The 23048-nt window shown below is 39.1% G+C and overlaps 1 protein-coding gene across 4 annotated transcripts in view; it reads right to left on the reverse strand.

The window, feature by feature from the left end:
- Window positions 1-23048, reverse strand: part of DIAPH2 (diaphanous related formin 2) — a 184345-nt gene that overhangs the window by 51828 nt on the left and 109469 nt on the right. For all 4 annotated transcript variants that reach the window (XM_048318375.1, XM_048318376.1, XM_048318373.1 and 1 more), the window contains 3 exons: window positions 22555-22719; window positions 12998-13133; window positions 3646-3741 (listed from right to left, as the gene is read on the reverse strand). In XM_048318375.1, coding sequence (XP_048174332.1) covers window positions 3646-3741; window positions 12998-13133; window positions 22555-22719 — 397 coding nt within the window. The remainder of the gene's footprint in view (window positions 1-3645; window positions 3742-12997; window positions 13134-22554; window positions 22720-23048) is intronic.

A 23048-nucleotide genomic window follows, 5' to 3' on the forward strand; every position in this document is an offset into this window, starting at 1 on the left:
TAGAAAGACCCCTAGCAGAACAGTTAGCTCTGTGCAGAATTTGCTTAATCTAATTTAGAGAAAAATTATTCCTGAATTGGTCTTTTAATAATTTCATACCCCAGGGCCAGGAAAAAGGGCAGTGATTATTGTGCAGCAGTAATGCTGGATGCAGATTTTCAGTGGTACCCCGTGATAAATGCCACCTAACAGTGCTCTTTGTTACACCAGTATTGGCAAACTTGCGAAATGCAAGTGGATTTCTGGAAGAGGAACCAACATTTCTAGAAACTGATTTCTAATTATTATTTTATAGCCTCTCTAAGCAAAGCAGTCTACTGAATGGACAATCTCTCCACCTAAAATCCAGTGGCTACAAACAATAACAACAGCTAATAAGCTCTGGAGAGAGAAACCACACAATGTTTTTGCACACTGAGAGGTCTGCAGAAGAAAGAACACATAAGAGCAGAATGAAATGAAAAACTAGAGGAAGAGGCAGGAATTTATTATTATTACTTCCATGACCTGGTAACAAAACCATTTTTACTGGAAAAGTCTTGGGTTGTAATGCAACCCATTAAAGTGTAGCTTTTCATTTACAGGCCCAGCAAACAAACAGAACGCAGCTCAACATATTTGAAATGAGCTTTATTTTTCTGAACCTGTCTGTACATTTCACCATTTGATTCTTCCCCAGCAGGAGAACTGCAATGCTGAGCAGTCCCCCTGTGCTGGAACACTCTTTGTTCTGCAGGAACAGAGCACCACTCCCTTCCCTTCTCCACCTCTCACCCAGGCTGAATCTGACTCTGGAAATATTTTAAAGACATGACCATGTAAGCACAAACATATTCTACAAGGCACAGCAGCAAACTCTGTAAAAAAGGCAAACTAAAGAGGTGGAATGACTGGTTGTAAGCCTGTAGTAATTGGAGCTCTGTTATCCAAATTAATTAATCCCTCCTAGGTCCAACCCACTCACCTAAAGCTAGCAGGGAACACACATGGGGATTTTTTGGCTTGTTTTCTTTTGGAACGTGGGGTTTTAGGCAAACTGATCAAAAATGCCACTAGTAGTGATACTACAGTTTGTTCCTTTTGAGTTAAATTTACTTTGTGAAACCACTGGAAGAAAATACAACAAAAGCCAAATTTCCATGATCTTCTGGTTGCAGCCATTGTGGGGGTGTGGCACCTCTCTAGTTTTAATTTTCACCATGAGAAGATGCAAACAAAGTAAGCAAGTTTGGAAAAAGACAGATCTAGAGCACGTACATGAAAAATGTACAAAAGTGAACTTACTGTATTGGTGAGTACATTTGGGGGGGCATTTTCTTTGTGGGTTTTTAAGGGGTTTGGAGAGGGTTTTTGCCTTTCTGTAGTGGCCACCTGTGACCAAGTAATTAGCAAAACTACAAAAAGCAAGCAAGCAGAAGTAGTTCTTTCTCCTTGCTAAACTACAACCACAACTGACACAGAAAAATGACATCTGCGTCCAAACAGGCAGAAAACAAGAGACTTTCCTCTCAGACCATGATGTGTAACCAAAACAAGTTCAAACCCAAAACTTTGCTGGACAAGTCTAACTTTGGAAATAGCAGCACCTTCCTCTTTTTTTTTTTTCTTTCCATGAGTGTCCCAAATCCAGGCTGAGTGAGAGGAGTTCAGCTCTAAGCACGTACAGACAACTCCTGCACTGGGCACTGCTCGCAGACTGCATTACTCCATTTGCTGCATGCTTGCCAATGACAACTACATGACCCAGCAAGCCCAGAAATACCCCAACCTCTTCTTTCCATGGCTTTTATTTCCATTTTTTTTCCCCCTTCCACTGAACCAGAGGAGTCATGGAGTTCATTGTTTATTACAATGTCTCTGGATGGAACTCTGCAGGACAGAGTGGCACCAATTGAGGGAACTGTCACTGCTCCTTCTGTTTTTGAAGGAGAGATGTGGAAGTTTGTAAATAGGGTACCAGGTTTTTAATGCTGTAGTTCACTGCTTAGAAATGTCACAGCCACGTTTTTAGGCACCTTTTGGTGTGTAGACAAGTTACTCACTATCATGTATGTTGCTAAACCACATGAGAAAATTCACATGAAAGTTTAAATTAGATATTTGACTGGGACTAATGTTTATTGCCTCCTATTCTCAATTTTTAGCTACCCCTGAAAATTTTACATCATGGTCTTCTCTTATAGACCACTTACAGCTGGCCAGAGTTTGGAAATGGAAGACCCAGCCCTTTTCTCACAGTGAGTTCCCCAAGGTCAATCAGCTCCTTAAACTTAAAAGCCAGACCCCACTGGAACATCAACTGAGCCAATGACATTTCAAACACAGAAGTCAAAGTAACTACATAAAACAACATCAGTAAAAGGGATTTTTAATTAGCTCTGTTCCCTGTTTTTGCTGAGGACTCCCTGGTTTTGACTCAGGTTCAATCATCTTCTCGGTTTCCTCAGCTGCAGCAGATTTTGTGCCATCTCCTCTGGTCCCTGGGAAGCTTTGCTTTGTCACTACTTGGGGACAAATGTCTCCTCAAGTCACAGCACAGATAAACCATCTCTCAAAATGATACTTCTCAAGATAGGGGAAAAACCAAATTTTGATCGAGGAGCTCTTTCACATCTAATCTGAGAGCAGAAACAAGCCCTGAATTAAGAATGGTACTGGAACTGTAGCAGAATTCACTTCATAGTGTGAACAAATTAAGTCACTTACTTTTATTTTTTTTCATAAGATCATGTGTTCAGCAAATTAAAAATAGTTATCTTTGCTATCTAAAGAGGGTAATAGAATTTGCCTTTACTCTAAAAAAATCATCAACCAACATGAACCTAACCACAGCTCACTGAGGATTAGGTGGATAAACATGGCTTATTTATGACTATTTTGCCAAACATATCCAAACCAAGCTTTTGATTTTATGTCAAATACCTTCAACTGTAGATTTTTTTAAAGCTGTATTTTTTCCTGTAAGACATGTTTCAAATGAAAAATTGCAAGAGACAGTTACCATGAACTTTGATGAAAAGTAAAAGCAGAGTAAGTGCATTTCACAACCTGTGTACTATAGGCATATCATAAGCAGAGAAGTGAACAAAGCAAATGCTGCCACTGATTAACTTCTGAAATTTTCTCCAAATCAGCTTTGCAGGAAGAAGCAACTGCTCAATAAACCAGACTAAGTTCAGTCTGATACTATTGTCTTCCTCAGCAGAACGAAGCCACCTTCATGTATTTTTACTTTTGGAAGTACAAACACTGTAAGCTCCTACGAAAGTAGAACACACCCAAGAGCAGTGCTTGGAAACGATGATCAGCTGAACACTCAAATTCTTATTTGTTAAGAAGCTAGTATTCTTCATGGCACCACCTACAATAAATTAATTATACTTACACTTGTAAAAATTTAGCATTCTTAGTGCAGGGATGTTTAAATGCCATTTTGAACACAACAGGAGCCCTTAGAGCACGCAGTTACCTGGAGACAGAGCTACAGGTTAAAAATGCATGATCACAAAGACCATGCTGGGTTTTCACAGGAGCTCAATGCCCAAGAGCAGCCCAATGGTTTCCAGTGAAAACTGTGGGTAAATCTTTGCCAAACAACTTCAGCCCGCTCGGTTTAGAACCCCAAGTTGACAGAAATTCTCTTACCTTGCGCTCGTGGCGTTCGTTTCCTGCGGTCTCTGAAAGCTGCTCCCGACTGCAGGGCCTCCAGCAGACTGTCCATCACTCCTGTCTCGTCACCCTCTGCGAGCAGCAGGGAAAGAACATTCCAATCAGTGCAACTGAAAGCAGACTTCAGAAAGAAAAAGAAGCAAAAGTGCTGTCACGTTTCCACAACGCCTCCGAGTCAGAGACTGCCACATCTCAATGCCATGGCTGCTGCCAGCGCTGCAGGTATCACTGCCTGATTTGGGGATGATGCTCCATTAGGCAAAATTGATGCCAATCCTACTGTTCTTTCGCTTGGAGATGTTATCCTGTGCATTATTGATGACATCTTCAGCATGCAGACAGGCAGCTGCTGCTGAATGGCGGCTGCTTCACTGCTAAAATATTTGAAGGCTTTTCTGAAGTGGAAACAGGTCAATTTAATCAGTGCACAAGGAAAAGCTGATGACACTGAATGGCACAAAGTTCAATATTGCAGTACAGAGAATATAAAATATGCTGCCTCCCGACTTCATGATTCACTAAATCTCTGGAAAAATTATCTATACCATCAGTAGCATGGATGCTCTTCAGGTAACATAAGGGAAGAATGAAGAGGGGATAATGATGCAGTGGAAGTAAATGGTGTAACATTTCGTAACAGCTGAATTTTACTTCTGCTAAATTTTTTATTTTGCTTTTTTCATATCCAAGCTAACTTGCAGCCTTTAAATTGCTGGACTTTATGGTGCATTATGGAAATCTGGGTAGAAAAATTACTTTTTATATATTTGAGTCTTTACATTCCTTTGCATTTCAGTCTGTTAATAACAGTTGATAGCAGCATTCAGCAGCACAAGAAGTAGAGGTCAAAGAACTCCAAGGTTACAAAACTACTGATGGATGCCTTTTTCTGTTCCCATATCTATGTTATAACCCAAAACTAAAATATAGGTTAGACTCAGCAGGTAGGTGGACATTTTATTCACATCGCTCAGACGTCAAACTAATATAAATTTCCCCATCTGGGAATGGGAAGATCATTACTTTATGCAAAAAAATTACATTATGGTAAAAAACTTCTGACTCACACAAAGTGTAGGAGGTTAAATGCACATTCAAGCTCTCAAATGTTCACGTTTAAAAGCAGCCTATTAATGAATAAGCTGTTCTGTCCTGGCTCTCTATTACATCCACATTTATTAGACTCAATCCAGACCTGATGTAAGAGCACAGCTAAAACAGTACCTGGTTCAGATTTCTACAAGGTGATCATTGGAGTAACTACTTGGTAACTTCAAATTATACATCAGCCTAAACTTCAAATTATACATCAGCCTAACCTAAACCATTATATACCCACTGCACAACACATCCATAAAGGTCTCTCCAGCGGAAGAGGAAAAGGAGCAGTGTGCAGAAACCAGCTCTGAAACACCAGTTTTAATTACATTCCCTCTAAAAGCCTTAAACAACTCAGCTCCTGCAAAATAAATAAGCAAATTAGCTTCTCTCAATTCCCACTCACATAAAGGCCAGAATTTTCTCTAAACTGTACAACATAATTGTTTTTCTTTGTGCTTCTTACCCTACCCCATGCTTACTCATTGATTTGTTGTTGGCTCTGTATTAAATTTACCTTCAAAATCAAAGGTCTGTGAATACACTTTGTCCAAATTAATACACATCAAGTTGGTCTGAAACATTCAATGGAAGTGACTGCAGACCCAGGACTAGTTAATATATCTTAGAATATTTAATGTGTAGGAAAATTACAATATTCTTCAATCTTCATTAAAAATAAGAGTTGGCAGAGTGTATTAAAAAAGACAAAATTCCTTCAATACTTCATGAATGTTTATGCAACCTTCCACTTCTTTTTTGCTGAGTGAGCTGCTCTACCTGCTAATTACTGCAACTGCCAAAACCCACCCTGCTTTTGGGATGCCAGAATATACAACATAAAACACATATTCAGAAAGCTGTAGGACACAGGGATGAGATTTTTAACTCCTCAGTAAAGCTCCTGGAAGGTCTGATCTCAGCACTGCATCTTAAACAAAGTCTTCAGGCGGTTAAGTGGGAACTGGACCAAAAACTGCATTTTCAGGGAGCCTTAATTAAAACTGATAAATAAAATTCATCCGAAATTTGAGTATTTCCCTACAGTTCTTGCTGCAGTTCTTCACACAATACCAGCTATCTCCTGCATTTGTCTTTTTTATACCACCCACAGCAATTTGTAGACACAAAGAAGAAACAAAAACAAAAATTGCCAGAAGTTTCCAAACTAAGAAACTTATTTCCAACATTTCTGTCAGCAGAAATAAAATGCATAACCATTATTTCTCTTTTAGATATCTTCCTTTGTACATAGGGACAGGAGTTTCATCTGGAACAATTTTCTTCCTCATTGTTTCTTCTCCAAGTAGGCCCCACATATTTAAGAGAGAGCAAATGTGTGGAGACATGCAAAAAAAAATTGACAATTTGCTTTGATTGGCCTTAGCAAAGAGTCAGATCCATGACAGGTATTACAGAGGAGCACAAAGGCAAAAGGATGCTCCATCAGTAATTGATGTGTTAACTACAAGCCCCATTTGTTTTAACTTGGGTTTCACACTAAGGTTCTATTGCAGCTTTGGTTTAGACATCCAAACTGTGGGTGTGGGTGTTTTTAGGTCACAGAAATACTCATCCTCTTGCAGGTCCCATGGTTTAGGCCAGTGCTACTCAACAGATTTCAGCAGCTTTTAATGATAAGAATAAAGAAAAAAAATCACTTTCTTCTTCCACAGAACAATATTATTGTTCCTTGCACTGCTGAAGAGACCCAACATGCCTAAGAGTTGGAATAATAAAATCCATTGAAATAATGGAACAAGGCCAGCCAGGAGCTCTTCCACAGGGAATGACCAAGAGCTGCAATCTAAAGAGCTGACCAAAGAAACTACAATGACCCAGCACAATAAACAATCAGGACACTCTGTTTCCAGGAGCAGTGGTACACAAGCTTGATTACAGCATTCACAGAAGAGAAATCACAACTGGAAAAGCCTTTCATATAACCAGGGGAGTGGATTCCAACATGAAAAGCCTGAGGCAGCACAATTTCTTTAGACTACATAAAGCAGCCATTGAAAGGATGTAAGACAACCTCCTTCTGTGCTTTAGAGCCTGTGCAGTCCCAGCAGAGCAAACTCATCCAGCAGAAACCTTCCCAGGGGCCGGGACTGCTGAGGAACAGCAGCACAACATCGAGGCTCAGTCACTGCAAGCATCTTTGCAATCAAACCTGGGGATGCTGGGGTCTCTTTCTGAGGTTTAGATGAGATTTGTCAGAAAGCAATATTGACAAAAAGGATCTGAATCTAACTTGAGGATCATATTTCATAAGGTGCCAGCTGCTGGAGTAACTTGGGACTGCAGAAACTGCACTTCAGTTGAAGCCACAGAGCTCAGCCAAGCATCCAAAGCATGGCCCAAAGCATATCTGCTCTCCTCAGTTCAGATTCACAGCTCTTCGAGGCCCTGGGAACATGCTCTTGTTTCTGGAGCGTTTTGCTGCCCTCCCTTGCTGTTGTCTGCACTGATTACTACAGGAACACCCATAAATTTTGCTGGCACACTTTCATTTTCTATTATTTTCCACGTGCTGTTGCAGAACATCTCGTACTCATTATTACGAATATACTGATTGCAAACTGATATAAGTTAATACTAAGTGCAGATATTGCACAGCCATTTGGGCAAAGGTTTACAGGAATTCTACAGGAAATTTTTCATAAATTTGGGACCTTACTGGAAGAGTCCAGTCAAATACCACATCAGGTAACACATGCTGCCTCCTGCTGCTCCAAAGGGTTGTTAAATTATGCTTCTATTCACATCTTGCACTACCCTGTTTTGCTTTGAACTTTTATGCACTTTTCAAAGTCTAATGTGTGTCCTGTAGAAACTTTTAAGCAAGACTTTTTATTCATAACCAGTACCAGCATTTTTAATTGCAATATAGTCACTTAAAAAGGTCAGCTTTCAATGTCTTTGGGAAGACGTGTTTTTGTGTTCTCCTCATATATTTGCATTTTATTCATTTGCTAAATTCATTTTGCATGCATAATAAGTATCTCCAGGAAGCAGCCTTCCTCGGCAGTTTGCAGCAGAGTGGTGTCTCATGACTCTTATTTACTTTTTAATTAAAGGAGAACAAGTTAGGACAGTGTGACTGAGAAGTGAGCCCCTATCTCATGGCAGTTTACAACACAAGGCAAATCCTTGCTTACACGCCAATTAGGAACATTGTTTACATTAACCTGATCCCAGCCTTACATGAAAATAATAGAAGGAGAAAAAAATGTGCTTTGTTGTACTGGCAGGCTACTGAAAACAATGTTTGAAATGCACATTTTTTTCTTATTGGCAGAAAATGTCACAATGGTCAAGGTTTGCTGTGGCTTCACTGAGATGCAGCCACACAGCCCCTGGAGCCTCATCCTGCAAGGACCACTTGCAGCACACCTAAAATAGGCTGTAATGGGAATTACCTGGAACAAATGGGAAGAGATTGCCTCTGTGTGGGAAGGAAAAGATTGTGCAGCTCACCAAAAAAAACCAACCCAAAAAAACCCTTATGATACCTGACTAATTACACCTGTAAATAAAGTTGTGCTGCAGCTTCAAGGCTACATTTAGGCTATGGTACTGAGCTACTTTTAATTGCTGTGATGAGCAGACACACAAGGCAGAGCAAAATCATCAATGCTTTTAGCACTGTTAATAATTTCCTGTTAAAGGTTCCTTATAATTGAGCAACTGTTCCCACATTTTAGGGAAAATACCAGTTTTGGGAACTCATTTTCAGGAAAGGGGAGTTCTTACATATTCTTGATGACTTTTTTGGGGGGGATTTTTTTGTTTGTTTGTTTTTGTTTTTTTTTTTTTTTTTTTTAAATATTGGTGATGGTTTTGACTGGGATAGAGTCAATTTTCTTCATAGTAGCTGGTGTGGGGCTGTGTTTCAGAACTGGAAACAATGTTGATAATTCACTGTTGATAACTGCCCTTAAACAGAGCCGAGGGTTTTTCTGCTCCTTACCCCATCCTACCCTGATTCCTGAATGAGCATTATACTAAAGTGGATTAACTAATTATTTCTGAAATGCTTTTTAACACTAAGTTCTGCAAAATATCAACTGTTATACAGCAGTTACATTGAGCTAAACAAAATTACAGCTACTTTCAAAATTAATAACAGTACCTACTTTTTGAAACACAAATAATTTCTCTAAGGAAAAGCAAAGTTGAATTTGCATAGACAACTCCCCAAACTTACTACTTGTTACTGTTCAGTAAATAGTCCCCAAGAAACCTACTTTCAAAATAAAAGAATCCAACTGTTCTGTCTTTCTTCCCTGCAATTATCCCAACCTCAGATTTGGCATCATCATAACAATTTTTCCCCCCTGATAAACTATCTCAATTGGAAGGTACCACATGGGCCATATTCATTATCAAAACCAAATTTTTCCGGAGCAAAACATTTAAAGGTGAGATTAAATTTCAAGCTGTATTTCTAATTTCCTGCCCATACTCATTTCTATGTGCATTTCTCTTGAGCTGCTTCTGACCCATTCAGCAGCAGTTCAGTAATTCTGACACTCATCCCATTCTCAAGACAGCTTCAAACTCCCGTATAAACAGGTCTTACAAAGTTTTTTAGCAACTCCTGCAGAATTGCTTTGAAGGAAAAAACTCAAAGCTCATCCTGGTTCTATAGATGCTCATCTTTAAGCATAATGCAAAGTTCAATCTATTTTTTGTTCTGTGAATATTAGATTTCAGGTAGTGTGCAGCATACTCAAACAGACCATCCACATCAATATGAAAAATAATGACTTCCCAAAGGAATTTGAACATTTGCCTCATTGACATCCAGCACCACAAACTAATAATCTTTAAAATGTAAATAAGACCCAAGTTTTACCACTCCAGGTACCCCATGCAATCACCAGCCAATAGATAAATTCAATAGAACATTTACAAAATAACACGTAACTCGTAATAAGCTTAGTATGGATTTCTGTTTATGCTGAAGGACGTGGAAAGAAGACAAACCAACCAGAAAAGCACAGAATCATTGGAAAACTGCAGCAAAAGCAACCTCTGGAATTATATCCTGCACCAGTGCAAGTGAAACACCAGTTCAAGGAAACACAGCAGAATTATTGCTCACACACTAGAACACACCAGTCTGAACAAAAAGCACATGAACTCTCATATAGGGGTTCCTGAAAAGGGAAAGGAGGAATATCCATCAACCACCAGCACAGAACTTCACTTGCATTATCTCCATCTGCATTAGGGGAGATGGTTAATACATCTTCAAAACAATTAATTCAATACTAATTGGGACTGAGGAAGCTCATTCTATCTTTTATCCTAATACTGGTAGTTAAAAGGTGATTTTAATTGCCATAGTAATCAGATATAATGAAGAGCAAAACTGTTTCTGATTAAATAACATTTGCATCAGAATTGCTGTTAAGACACTTTGCAGCTCCCAGAAAGCTGAATTCTCCAATTCCTTTTCTCTCTCTCTCTGCTTCAGACATGCCCACAGAAGCAATGCTGCAAGAATGCCGCAGATGTTAAATCAGATGGAAGTCATGAAAGGCTTCTCCTCCAGACTCATCTCTCATAAGGAGAAAGAATGGTTCATGATTTGAACTGTGAAACCTCAGACCTGCAGGAATGTGCCTAAGGCACTTAAACCTTTCTGTGCCTCTGAACTTCACCAGGAACCCCAGACTTTTCACCTAATGCCAACAACTTTGATAATTTTTTTGAATTTTGATTTTTATAGCGCCTTTCTTTATTTTTGTGTTCATCTTTTAATGTTTTGGGATGTTCAGCAGGTTTTTATCAGTTTACATGTGGTGCTTATGTGGCAGCTCAGTTACACAAAGCACAAACCCACCAAACTGAGTAAAGTGGTCTCCAAAATACTGGCAAGTGTGAGTTACTTCATCACTAGGAATTATTCACAACAAGTCTTGATTCTGGCCACACTGTGGTTTTCTACAGTTGCACAAGAAACAGATATTAATTTTAACAGTTAATTAATTAGAACTAATTTAATCCCAATTCTCCAGTGACCACTAAAAAGTTGCCACTGAACAGTCAGATAACAGGAAAAATACTATAGAACTACACAAAAAGCTGGAAAATGCAGGAACCCAATTGCTCTGATCTCAAAGGCTGCAGCACTGAGTTCAAATTTGACTCTGGGAGATCCAGAGAAAGAGCTGAGAGAGGGTGAGGTTAAAACAAGCCTTTGGGTGAAAATCACCTTGTCAAAATGACAGCTTGAGAGGACATCTGCCTCCTTCCTCTGAGTCTTCTGTGTCACATTCACTTAGACAAATTTACAAACTATTTACATAAGCAGCAATGAGCACACAGAAGTAGCTGCATCAAGAAAAAAATTAGTTATTTGGCAAAAAAAAAGTCAATTGAATATCAATGTCATGGAATCCAGGGGGAAGGAGGTTTAGCCCTCCTCCTACCACAGCAGCAGAGTTATAATATGTGAAATTGATATTTCAATATATTTAGAAATAGGAAAAAAGTATTTTAGAAGTATTAAACTAACTTTGTGTCTCAGGTTCACAAACATTAGGTATTTAAATGGCAGTTTTGGTGCATTGGGCCATGTAAAGACATCCATATATTTGCATTTTCATTAAGAGAGGACTAAAATGCAAGATTAAACTTTAATTGTATCAGGAAAAGATTTTCATGATGGAAAAAAAAAATGCTGTCAGTGTAGCGAGGCATCTGTGCCACTGCTCAGAGTGGTCTCCCCTCAGCTGCTCGAAAACTGAAGGGCTGCAGAAACATGAAGGTGAGCTCTCAGGACTGAGCTGAGGCAATTTTAGAAGTTGTGACTTCAAACTGAGAGCTGCAGCCCTTAACCCAGCCCAAGTCACTGACAGCAGTGTCTAAGTGGGCTTTCCACACTTTTCAACAGCTCACAAAACATTTTGGCTTGCATTGGCTCGAGTGGTAGTTCAAATAAACTCTCTCTCAGTGTGTCTTCAAGCACTCTGGCAGAGGGAAGGTGATCAAGGGATATTTGGCTGGTTCTTTCCCACTCACACAAAAAAGCCTGTCCAGATTACTATGGACTTTTTTTTTTTGGGAGGTGGCAAATATTAAAAAAATATTAATCAAATGCTGAAAGAATGGATTAGAAAAGTCTCATTAGAAGCCTTCATTTAACCTCACAAAGGAAAATGTATTTATGCATCCCCTGTTTGAATTTTGTGTTTTGTTTATACTTATACTGAAACTAGATTAATCTTTAGATGATCTGATATTAAGTTTGTCATCTTCACAAAACAACAGATTTGTTCATTACAACTTCTGCTACAGAATACTCCGTGCAGTGACACTGCCAGCTCAAGCAAGGCCAAAGATAACAGGATTTGTGGTACCATTGCAGAACTCTCCAAAAAGCCAACAGCATTTTTCCCTGAGCAGGGCCTGGTGAATGGATAACAAGGACAGGTGTTTTTATAGCTGGGTCAGATTAGCAGATTAACACAAACTCATAGAAACTGAACAAAAACCGCAGGTAATCTCTTGTCTAAATCCAATTTGACCACCTCTACTTGCCTTCTGGAGCCAGACAGGTAGAGAATAAAGCCTGTATTTTACAACCTTCTGGAAATCTGCACAGCAACAATATCAAGCCTATGCCATTCCTTCCGCTTTCTTACCTTCCTCTTTCTCAGGGTGGCCTCATGTGAAATACAATATTCTCACAGCTGACAAGCTCAACACATTGCTTTTTATCGTGCTGAAATGCCACTCTGTACTCAGGCTCCAAGCTCAGCTAGGTTTTCCAGCTCCTAATAGGACTACTGGGAGAACATCCATTCTAACACAGACCCCCAAGCCCAAAAAGAAAGACATTAATTGCCACAACACCTTGATTATAGAGATGTTTACAGAACGAAATTAACAACAAAACAAGTAAGACACTTCTTCTTGGAAGTCAATCCATAAGGAAAAAAAAAAAAAAATCAATTAAGTACTCCAAATGCAAAAAAGCCAATAATTCACACCAAAACACTTTGAAAGGAACTTTACACATAGGAAGTGGCAGAGATGGAATGACGTGATCAGGTGGCTGAAACAAACCAGAATTTTCCATTCTGAAAAGTGAATTTTTTCTGCTTTCAGAACAGTCAGCAAGTACTTCTCATATTGATCAGAAATAGCCTTCTGTTTGTTACTGCTGACCTGGTTTTGCCTTTAACAAATCTCTCTGCTAAAAACGCTGCCTTACCTTTGTTCATGTCAATCAGCTGCTGCTTCTTCTTCTGTCGCTCCAGCCTCTCTCGCTCTGCCTTCTCCTTGGCCAGCTTGGCTCTCTTCGTTTTCTCCTCCAATTCTCTTCTTTTGTTGTTTTCTTTTAATGCCTCCTGCATCAGATGAAATGAATGTGAGTGTCTATCCACCAAGGAAACCCGAAATAACCGGGTTTACACAGATCCTGTGTTTACATGCACTGAGAGGAAAAAAAACCAGGGAGCTGACCCAATACTTGGAGCATCCTCAGAAATCTCGGAGGGAACATAACACACCACATTATTTGTACACATGAGCATTACTGATCAGAACAATGGAAACTAAAATAGCTTTGCATTTATGGTGAAGGAAAAATAGTAATTTGTTTCAGCAGCAACATGTCTGTATTTTTCCCTATTAAGATTGCAAATCTGCCTTAAACCTGTGCCTTGCTCTTGGGAGGGAGGAGTGGGGATGAAGCCAAATCTCCACTATGATGGAAATTCAATTACAAGTGGCTGAAACTCAGGTACTAGAATTTAAGTTACAATTTATCAAAATTTTTTGTTGACTAGCCAGTCTGGATCACTAAAATACAGAAAACACAGGAGAAGAAATGAAAAATAATTTAGTTTTTAGATTATGACGATAAAACTGAGACAGCAGGTTATACAAACTAGCAAATTACAAATCCAAGACTCCCAAACACTTCCAAATGCAGAATATTCATCCAAGCAAGCATCTTTCAGTGTGCAAATGCCATTCCAGGAGCTTCCTGAGGTCGAACACCACATTTCAGCCCTTCCCTCACAGCTGACGCCATTTGGCAGTGTCCTGGGTTGCAGGGTATTCTATCACCATCCTCATGAGCTGTTGAAATCAGGTGGGGCAGTGTTTCCTTGCCTCCTCCCCCCAGACTATCTTGCTGTTAATGGCCCATCATTGTCCTGCCCCATGACTCCCAGATAACTCCCTCCGGACTATCTTCTGTTAATGAGCCTAATCAACACTTGGCCTCATGCCTCATTACCCCATTGTGAGATGCTCCACCCAGAGGGAGGAACCAAGCATCCCATCGTGGATATAAGCTGGGACTCTGAACACCAGAGACACCCTTCCCACTGGATTTCCAGAGGACAGGAGCTACACAGCCACCACTGGGCCTTCTGAGGAAGAGCAGCCCCTTTTTCCTACAGGATCACCGCTGCAGAGGACTGCAGCCACCATTCTACCAGACTGCTACCACCACCCTGCCTAACAGGGACTCCGGTTGTATCCTGACTCTGTCAGTTTGAACCAGTGTTCTCTTTTAGTTTCTTTTCTTTCCTTTTCTTTAACTTCCCCATTAAATTGTTATTCTGACTTGGTGCCTCCCACTGGTTTGTTTTCAAACTAGTACAGGCAGGTACTGGTGATGGTGCCCATGGCCTCACTGCAAACTGCACCAAGAACTGCACTCAGTGCCCCATCACAGAGCCAGCTGCACCAGAAGCACCTTTTCTTTCAGAAAAAAATGGAACTAAAGGGCAAAATCAATGTTTAATACTTTTTGGTTTTGGACAGTTCTGTCGCTGCACATTCAATCATACTTGACAGAGATTTCATTTTCCTGCAACTTCCCAGGCTGTAATGGAAGTAAATGCCCCCAATCGTGGGAGAGAAAGCAAATATGAAATGTCATGGTTGCCCTGGTAGCTCACTGCCATTGACACGCTGTGATTAGATCATAGATTCTGTCACATTTTCTACCAGGAAGACTACAGCAGACTGAACTAAACAAGCTCTGAAGTTATTTTATCTGGAAATTCTCTTTGAGCACAACTGTATGAGTTTTATCTGAAGGAAGATTCTGTGGAAATTCAGACTGCACTTCATAAAATACAATGGATATTGAACCAATGATGATTAAGAAAACAAAAAGCCATTCAAAAGAAAGGCTTAATCTTCCTGAAGGACAGTAAGATAACAAAATACTGATAACTGTGTGAGAGTACCCCTTTTATCTATCTACACCCATCCACCACCTGGAATGTACTTGCTTTTTATTACCCTCCATCAGGCACTTGGACTCTTAACCATTTCATATTTGTTGTGTCATTTACTGCTCTACATTTAGTCAGAGTTAGCTGAAAGCTGGAAAAAAAATCAATGGCAAGAACATACTCCCACCTGGTAGCAAATTCAGTGCAGAAAGCAAAATAAATCAGAAAGCAAAATAAATCTATATTCATCTATATTTATAAACATACTTGAATTAATGTCACTAACAAAATTGATCACAGCTTCTCAAAACTGACTGATGATGAATGTAAATCAAGAGAATTCTGACTCAGGTGTACACTGGCTTCTACAGCATTTGTGCTGCCTGAATTACACCACCAATCCTTTCAGTTTCATTTTCTACAGTTCCACTGCAAAGGGTTCTTTTTCTTTCTCATGTGGCTTTGGATACTTCATTATTCAGTATTCCTCATTCTCCACACTGTGGAAAAGCCCAACAATATCCAATACAAACGGGATGTGATTCTGCCCGTGCCTTGCCACAGTGTCATTTGGGCCCCCCCAATATGAACTTAAGCATGAAATAAAATTTTAAAAAATCCCATGCTTTCACCTCTTCTTCCTCTGGCATGCTTTTATATTCCCCTAGACCTTTTCTCTTCTAAACATTTGAGTTGCAGTGAACTTCTTTTAATACAGAACAGTGCTGTTCAAGATTAATTGGGTTTTTCTTAAGTATCAAATGCCAGTGATCCCCTTTCTGTGTAGTTTTGCAGGTTAAATTGGCTCAAAAGGTAAAGATCAGTTTGAAGACTGAAAAAACCAGCTCTGTAATCAGCCCTGCTTTTAAAAGAGGGAATAAAAATCAGCAGTTTGGTTACTGCAATATAGTTCCACGGTGACTCAGTACTTGCTACTGTTCATAGGTATTTACTACACAACTAAATTTATTCTCTAATTAAACTAATCCACCAGTTATAAATCAGACAAAGAAGCAATCCATTGGTAAGAATAAAAGCCTTCTCAACAGCTTGAGAACACATTTTGAAAAGTACTCATCTAGACACTGTCTTCTGAAAATATTTAAGTGCATGCAAAAAGGGAAATCATCTCCAAGTGAATCTCAGCTGACAGAAATATTTGACTGCATAAAACCCTTTTATTGATGTGCTGTTCATGACCCTCTGTTATTTTGGTTGCTGTGTAAGGGCAAGCAGTTTTGCTAATTCAACAGCAAATTAAAAGTTAGAGGAAGTTTGGGTGTGGGTTTGCTTTGTTATAATAAAACCAAAACCAAATTATTGTCTCTCCTAGCAGAGAAATAGATTCAGCAAGGAATATTATCTCTTTTTAAGTGAGTTAGTTGAAGAGGCACATAGTTTGATGTTCCCCCTTGTGTTTATTAGGATTCACTGAAGTGCAGCTCTTGTACTCAGGACTGCCAGTTTACAGCTTGGCTTCCTTAAGAAGCAAATAAAAAATTAATGCATCTCTTGCATTCTGTACATATCTTAAGTTTTGACAGACAAACATATTCACACATCGACACAGTTGTAAATAGACTCTCAAAGGTAAATTATTAAAAACAAGAAGAAAGAAAACAAACTAATGCACAAATCTCCCTGGATATTAAAGATGCAGTTGGCTACAAAGCGGTCATGCACCAATGGTGAGGGCTGCCTTTGATCCCTCAGGCCTTCCCAAAATTTGCCTTGCAACTGCAGAATATGTCAACTGAAGTTCCAGCAAAATAATCTTCTTCAGTCATAAGTCATTTGGAACAACAGACTCAGATTAGCTGGAAGTTAATCTACAGAGATAGAATTGAAATACAGCAGACTGAGCAGTGGGTGTAAAAGAAAGATCTTTCATGGGTATTGCTTGGAGGGTAACACATTTAAATACACTGTTACCCCTATGAAAAGAAGGGAAAAGAGATGTAATGAGCTGGTATTAAGCAAGAGCAGACAAACTGAATTTCCTGATGGGTGGCCATGAAAAGTTAAGTAGAGAAGATGAGGTTTGGGACAGTGCCCCGTGGCTCGTGCAGCATGGGCCAGTGGCACAAATGTCCTGGGCTTGCCAGGACAGATGAAGGGCTTGGCCAGTGGAGCTGCTGCTGCCTGGGCAGGCAGGGAGAGGGGTTTGCTGCTGCCTTTTCAGCTGGGATGCAAAAACACCTCCAACTGTCCAGTGATGGAAGGCAGAAGAGGTTTGCAGGGCTTGCTGAGCCAAAGTTAAGACTACCAGTGAAAAGGTGCATGGTGTCACTTAATTACTCAGCTGTGTAAGTTGGAATCATCACTAAATAGTCCCCAAGTGGACAGGTTTGGGACTGTTTTTCCACCTCCCTTCAATCAATATGTGGGTAACAGAAAAAAACCACACACACACCCCCCTCATTCAGGTTATTCCTGAAAGAGACACAGAGCTGAAGTACACCCACACACAAACTAAACTGTATCATTGTCTTTACAAAAAAAAAATAATCACACAACAACTTGAAAACCCCAGGAAAACAAATGCTGGCTGTTTGGGTACAATCCTAAACAAGAAACCAAGGCCCAGGGCAGACCAGTTATTGTTTTGTTCCAAAAGCAATCTTTCTGGATCAAGGAAGAGACAAATCAATATTCTGGCACACCACCACGTGAGCACAATCCTTTAGACTTAACAAAAACTCACTCCAAGGTAAATCTGTAAGAACTGTTCATACAAGAGCCTGAACCCAGAAGAAAAAGTAAATTACTCTTTTTAACAGCAGGACCTTGAATGTGATGTGTTGAAAGGTTTCAAAGTTTCTGAGTAAAAATTCTTGACAGGTTTTAAAAGAGACTGTGAGAATTACACACAGTGTAGTATGTAAAGACACAATGTAATTAAATAACAAAATAAAACTGCCTGGGCTGGAAAGATTTTGCAGGCTTCCTTAGAGACCTGGTCGGTGGACTATGGAAGGAAGCATTCCAGAGGGTGTGTGTTGTTACTCCAAAGAAATAACAAATCTGAACAAACAACACTGAAGGCACACACTCCCACAGCTGCAATTCTTTTCTTGAGGTTTCTTACACCTTCCACTTCACTCTGAGTTCTGCCAGGATTATCCAATTCCATTAACTTGCCTGGATTTCTCTAAACGTGCTAAGCAAGCAAATATGAACTTAAGGAAGTGAATGAGCTGTAATTTACTCCAACATCAGCAAGCTAAATGAAGCTGCAATAATGCAGTGATCAATCTGAAATCACAATTAAGACAAATACGGATTCCAATTATCAAATTATCTTAATAAGATATAGGAACAAACAGAATGATGAGACGAAGGCTATATATGTGAAACAAAACTGTGGAGATTTTAGAGAGAAGTCAGGTTCATTCCAACACACGAGAGCTTTTCAGAAACAGTTAAGTGCAGGTGTTGGCATCTGTAGCCTGCACACATCATCTTGGAAGGGTCTCTGATGGACTTGGGATCAGGCCAAAGGGACTCAGGGCAGGTAATGAAGTCACTGCTTTACAGGAGCTTTTCAACAGCTTCAGCTCTGCCACAGTCAAAATCCCAAACAGTGCTTTGCTTTCAGAGTGCAATGAGGATTCAAAATCCTCATTTAAATATTGTAAACTTCCAAGATAATGTCTGGAAATAATGACATTTCTCAGTTGGACTCATTGCTACCAGCACTGAATATAAAACAAAAGAAATCTAAAGAAAACTTTTTAACCTTGTTCCTTTCAGGATTAGGAAATTTAACTTCATGGTTTCCTTTAGACCATGTTTTCCCCTATTGCTTTTGAAAATATTCCTTAATCAATGGCATCTCCACCCTGAAATATGACATCCAGTGCTTTTACCCCATCCACAAAGGCAAGCACCTCAACAGAGAAACGGGTTAGACAGGTCAGAACAAAATCCCAACTCCATCTGTGCAGTCATTTCTACACTTGCCAACACAGTGTACTTGAACTCAGTTTGATTTCCTTTATTACTATTTATTTTTACATCTTTTGGGGAGCTTCCAAGAGAAATGTCATCCTTGTGTTTTACATCATGAATAAAGCACTTATCTAGCAGCACTTGTAAATAAAGCTGAATTACTGCTCCTACATGAATACTTTTGCTTCTGATTCTACCACCTATATCCTTCCCTAGCGTGGACCTAATTCCTGATTTGCTCAGTATAATGATTAAAACCTATTCTGCTCAGCACTAGGTGGATATATGCACTCAGATGAGAATTTAGAGAGCTTATAAAAGGTTTGTATTTCGGGTTTGGGGCGCGGGGAGGAAGGGCTCACCATATACTGCCTGTTAATAAGGACAGGGTTTCGCTTTTGATATCACCTCTTGGGAAATTTCAGTGAAGAAAATACTTCTTGCTCATTATTCTTTATTCTTCCATAGCTTCCTGCTAGCTGGAAACTGTTCTCTTTCAGCCTGCATTAAAAAACTGTTACTTTTTAGGCAGAAGGGACGAAGTGTATTCCCAGACAAATAACCAGGGAGAACAATGAATAAATAGAGCTTTTCTTTTAAACCACTCCTGAATTACAAACTCAATTTATGAGTTTGAAAGCTGGGAATTTAGCCTGACTATGCATTGTATTTCACAGTAAATCAGATGTTTATTATGTATTTATTTATGTATTGTATATTCATTGATTTCTATTACTGTAGCAAATGACCTGCTGTATTCTAGGGACATTTCAAAAAAGCCACAAAAAACCCCATTCCTGAGTCACAGAGCTTGAAACTGACTTTGAAGCAAGTTATAAACAAACAAATATGAGGAAGAAGAAAAAGTCTCACAGGTACATTTATACTCAGGACACTGAATCCACTCTGGTAAAATCTGGTTTTTATGAAGGCAACATAACAGATGTTCTGTGTCCTGTCTGGTACAGGGCATCAATCTTACAAAATCTTAAAAGCCCCGAGTAGCGGTCACCAATAAGGAGTGTTCAGTTTGCTGATTATTTAATGTGTCCTCTCTTTCTGGGGAGATTTTCAGTTTGTGGATGTGGTACTGCAGGGCACACAGCAGCCATCAATCAATACCAGTGTTGATGCAAAAGGACAATTTATTTCACTGGTGTTTTACCAAACCCATCCCTCACTCTGCCAGCTGATGAGTTACTCACATCTGCCTAAATACTGACTGAGCTAGAATCCAACCCTTCTTCTCTAGGTACATTTCCCATGTACTTGAAGATTTAATTCCTTATTCAAAGAGCTGCATTTACACAAATGTGAGGGAAGCAGTCAACACTGATAAAACTGCCTGCCAGATAAAAAAATATCACTGCACTGAACAAAACAGCCTCTCTGCATTTCATACAACTACACCCACAAATGCCTCTTCCTGCTTCAGAAACAACTTTGGTTTTTTTAGACCCTAAATTCACCTTTAAGACTATCTGCATTAAAAGGAAGCCCACAGAGCAAACAAATATAAAAACATTTAAAAACTCTGCAAGGGAAGAGAACTGTTCCTATCTAGTGCTGAGGTACACATTCCATACAACTTCCACAACACAACCACACTGAAAGCAAGTTTATGTCTGCTTGCAAATGTAGGCATGACAGATTTGGTGGATGTTTTCAAGTCCTCTACCACCACCAAAAACAGACATTCAGAAAGTGACAGCTTGAAAATATTACAGGTCACTTGATATAAAGTATGAGACAGCAAGTTAAAGAACACAAATGGAAAAGAACAAACTGGCATCTTGCTCCAGGCAACTGATTAATCACTATTTGATAAGAGCCTGATCCATTTGGGTTTGATGTTGTATTGGATTGCAATTGTCCTCAAGGACAATCGAAATCTGTGTTTACTTTCAATGGAATAAAGAACTAAAATCAATAAAAAAAAAAAAAAAATATTTCTTCTTCAGAAGAGTCCTAAATATCCAAGAGATATTATTATCCAGTGGATCTTTAACTGCAAAGAGGAAAAGAAAAAAATAAACATAACAAAACCCTTTTTGCTAGTTTTTATTCAATTTCTCTGCAGTTGTCAGCTCCTGGAGAATAATACACCTTTTTCTTTATTCTTCTCCAGGCTTGAATATGACTCGTGTTCCACTGGCAAAGGAAAGTCCTGCTGAAATACTTTACTTAATTCCTGTGATGCTCCAGCAATCTGAAGAACCTTTGAGCCTCTAAACTAAACTGGCTCATGGCACAAGAAAGGAGCTCTACCAATAGACAGGCAATGGCAAGAACATAAAAGAATGATGAACATGAAGAAATGAGTTATCAATATTTATGAAATATTTGGAATTATACTTCAGCCAATTACCAAAATACTAAAAGAAGTTAATGGGACCACTTAGAGAAAGCAGGAAGGTATTACAGCAATCTGAACTGGGCAAATTTAATACACATGCATGCTCTAGGGAATGTTTGGAGATGTTCTCTAGCCTCAGTCTTATCTGATTGCTCCTGAATTCTTATCAGCAGTTATTACTTTTTTAAAGTAAATCCCACAGATTAAAGGAGTTTCTGCATATTTTTCCTCCAGGGAAACTTCTTGCAAGCATCAAAATGTTGCTAAAAGTCTTGATTCTTTTTTGTAATTTTTTTTTTCCCCCCTTATAGAAAAAAAAAAAAAGCTTTACTGTGAACTTTTGATGTTCGCCTTAGGCCTTCCTCAAGTGTCTGGAAAAAATTAGATCCCTGAACAAGAACCTTTGTGTCACTAAAGTCTACAAGGTTCTGCTCCAGTGAATAAAATAAGTCAAGAAATTCTCCAAAGACCTAATTACAATTACTGTGACTCCTGAGCAAGTGCAGTGACCGAAGCACAAGTGATGCTGTGCAAAAGGAGGTGTCTCCTCAAGCTGCACAGGCCTTGGATTTCACCATTTTATACTGGAGCACTACAGGTTAAATTAATATCCATCACACTTATGGTCCAAGTCCATTTCATTACAGAGTAACTTTTTAAAAAATAGGCTTAGAAGATAAAAGGACAGATAAAATGATAAAGACCATAGCATCAGAGGGATATAATTAACTATTTAGACTCAACAGGTAGCATTACAAGAGTATCCTGGGAAAGTATTTTGTCCACTTTCTAAAATAATAAAGGAATGCCAGAAACCAGCCCTACTTCTCTGGGAGCTCAGAAAGACTATTTTTGGTACGCATTTTCTATTGAGAAAATCTTTTGTCTACCAGAAAGAAACCTTACACTTGGTTTGTCCACTGACAGCCCACGTAACCAAATTTTAAACCCCAAGAAAGTCCATTAAAACTGATTCATTCTATAGCTGAAACATAGAAGTTGAATTAAATTTGAAAATTTTAAAAATACTTTCTAACTACCCACATGTCTCAACCTCATCCACAGCTGAGTTGCCAAGTTACAAACTGGAGGACAATGTGTCATGACCACAATCTAATTAATTCTGGAAATGTTCACCCCATTTCCTGCCATGGAACAAACCACAAAATTAAGGATAACAGAAAAAAACAGAGAGACAAGGAAAGAATTAAAATTGGGAGAAAAAAGATATAAGAAAATATGTAACATTTTGCAGGCATTACTCACCAAAAACAGAGTTCTGAAGTTGCTCAGATCACCAAAGAATTCTTCGATGCTTATTGCTTTGGGATCAAAGGTGAAGTATTCTCCCAGATTTTCATACAATTTCATCATGTTGTTGTGCATGTTGGACAGTTTTTCATATTGCTCTCGGGCACTCTCAGCAAAGCTGTGAGGTTTTGTTAAGGGAAATGACTCAAATGCACAATCTCACAGAACATGAAGGAAACAAAGCACACAAGTAAAGAGAGCTCAGCACAAAGGTCACAGCTGGAAAATGTGCAGGTGCTGCTCTGCTTCCAAACAGGACACGTTTATGCATTAATATTAGCATGTCTGCAAGTGCATACCAACATTTCCATTGAATGGTCCCTTTCCAATGGTGACGATTTGCCCCTGACAGAGAATACAACTTGCTCTATAAAGTTTATAAGTATCAAGGACATTTCTGAGATGAATAATTTTATAAAATGCATTCTACAAAAACACACAGTGAAATT

This window comes from Corvus hawaiiensis, chromosome 14 (assembly GCF_020740725.1).
Source record: "Corvus hawaiiensis isolate bCorHaw1 chromosome 14, bCorHaw1.pri.cur, whole genome shotgun sequence".
NCBI classification, from domain to species: domain Eukaryota; kingdom Metazoa; phylum Chordata; class Aves; order Passeriformes; family Corvidae; genus Corvus; species Corvus hawaiiensis.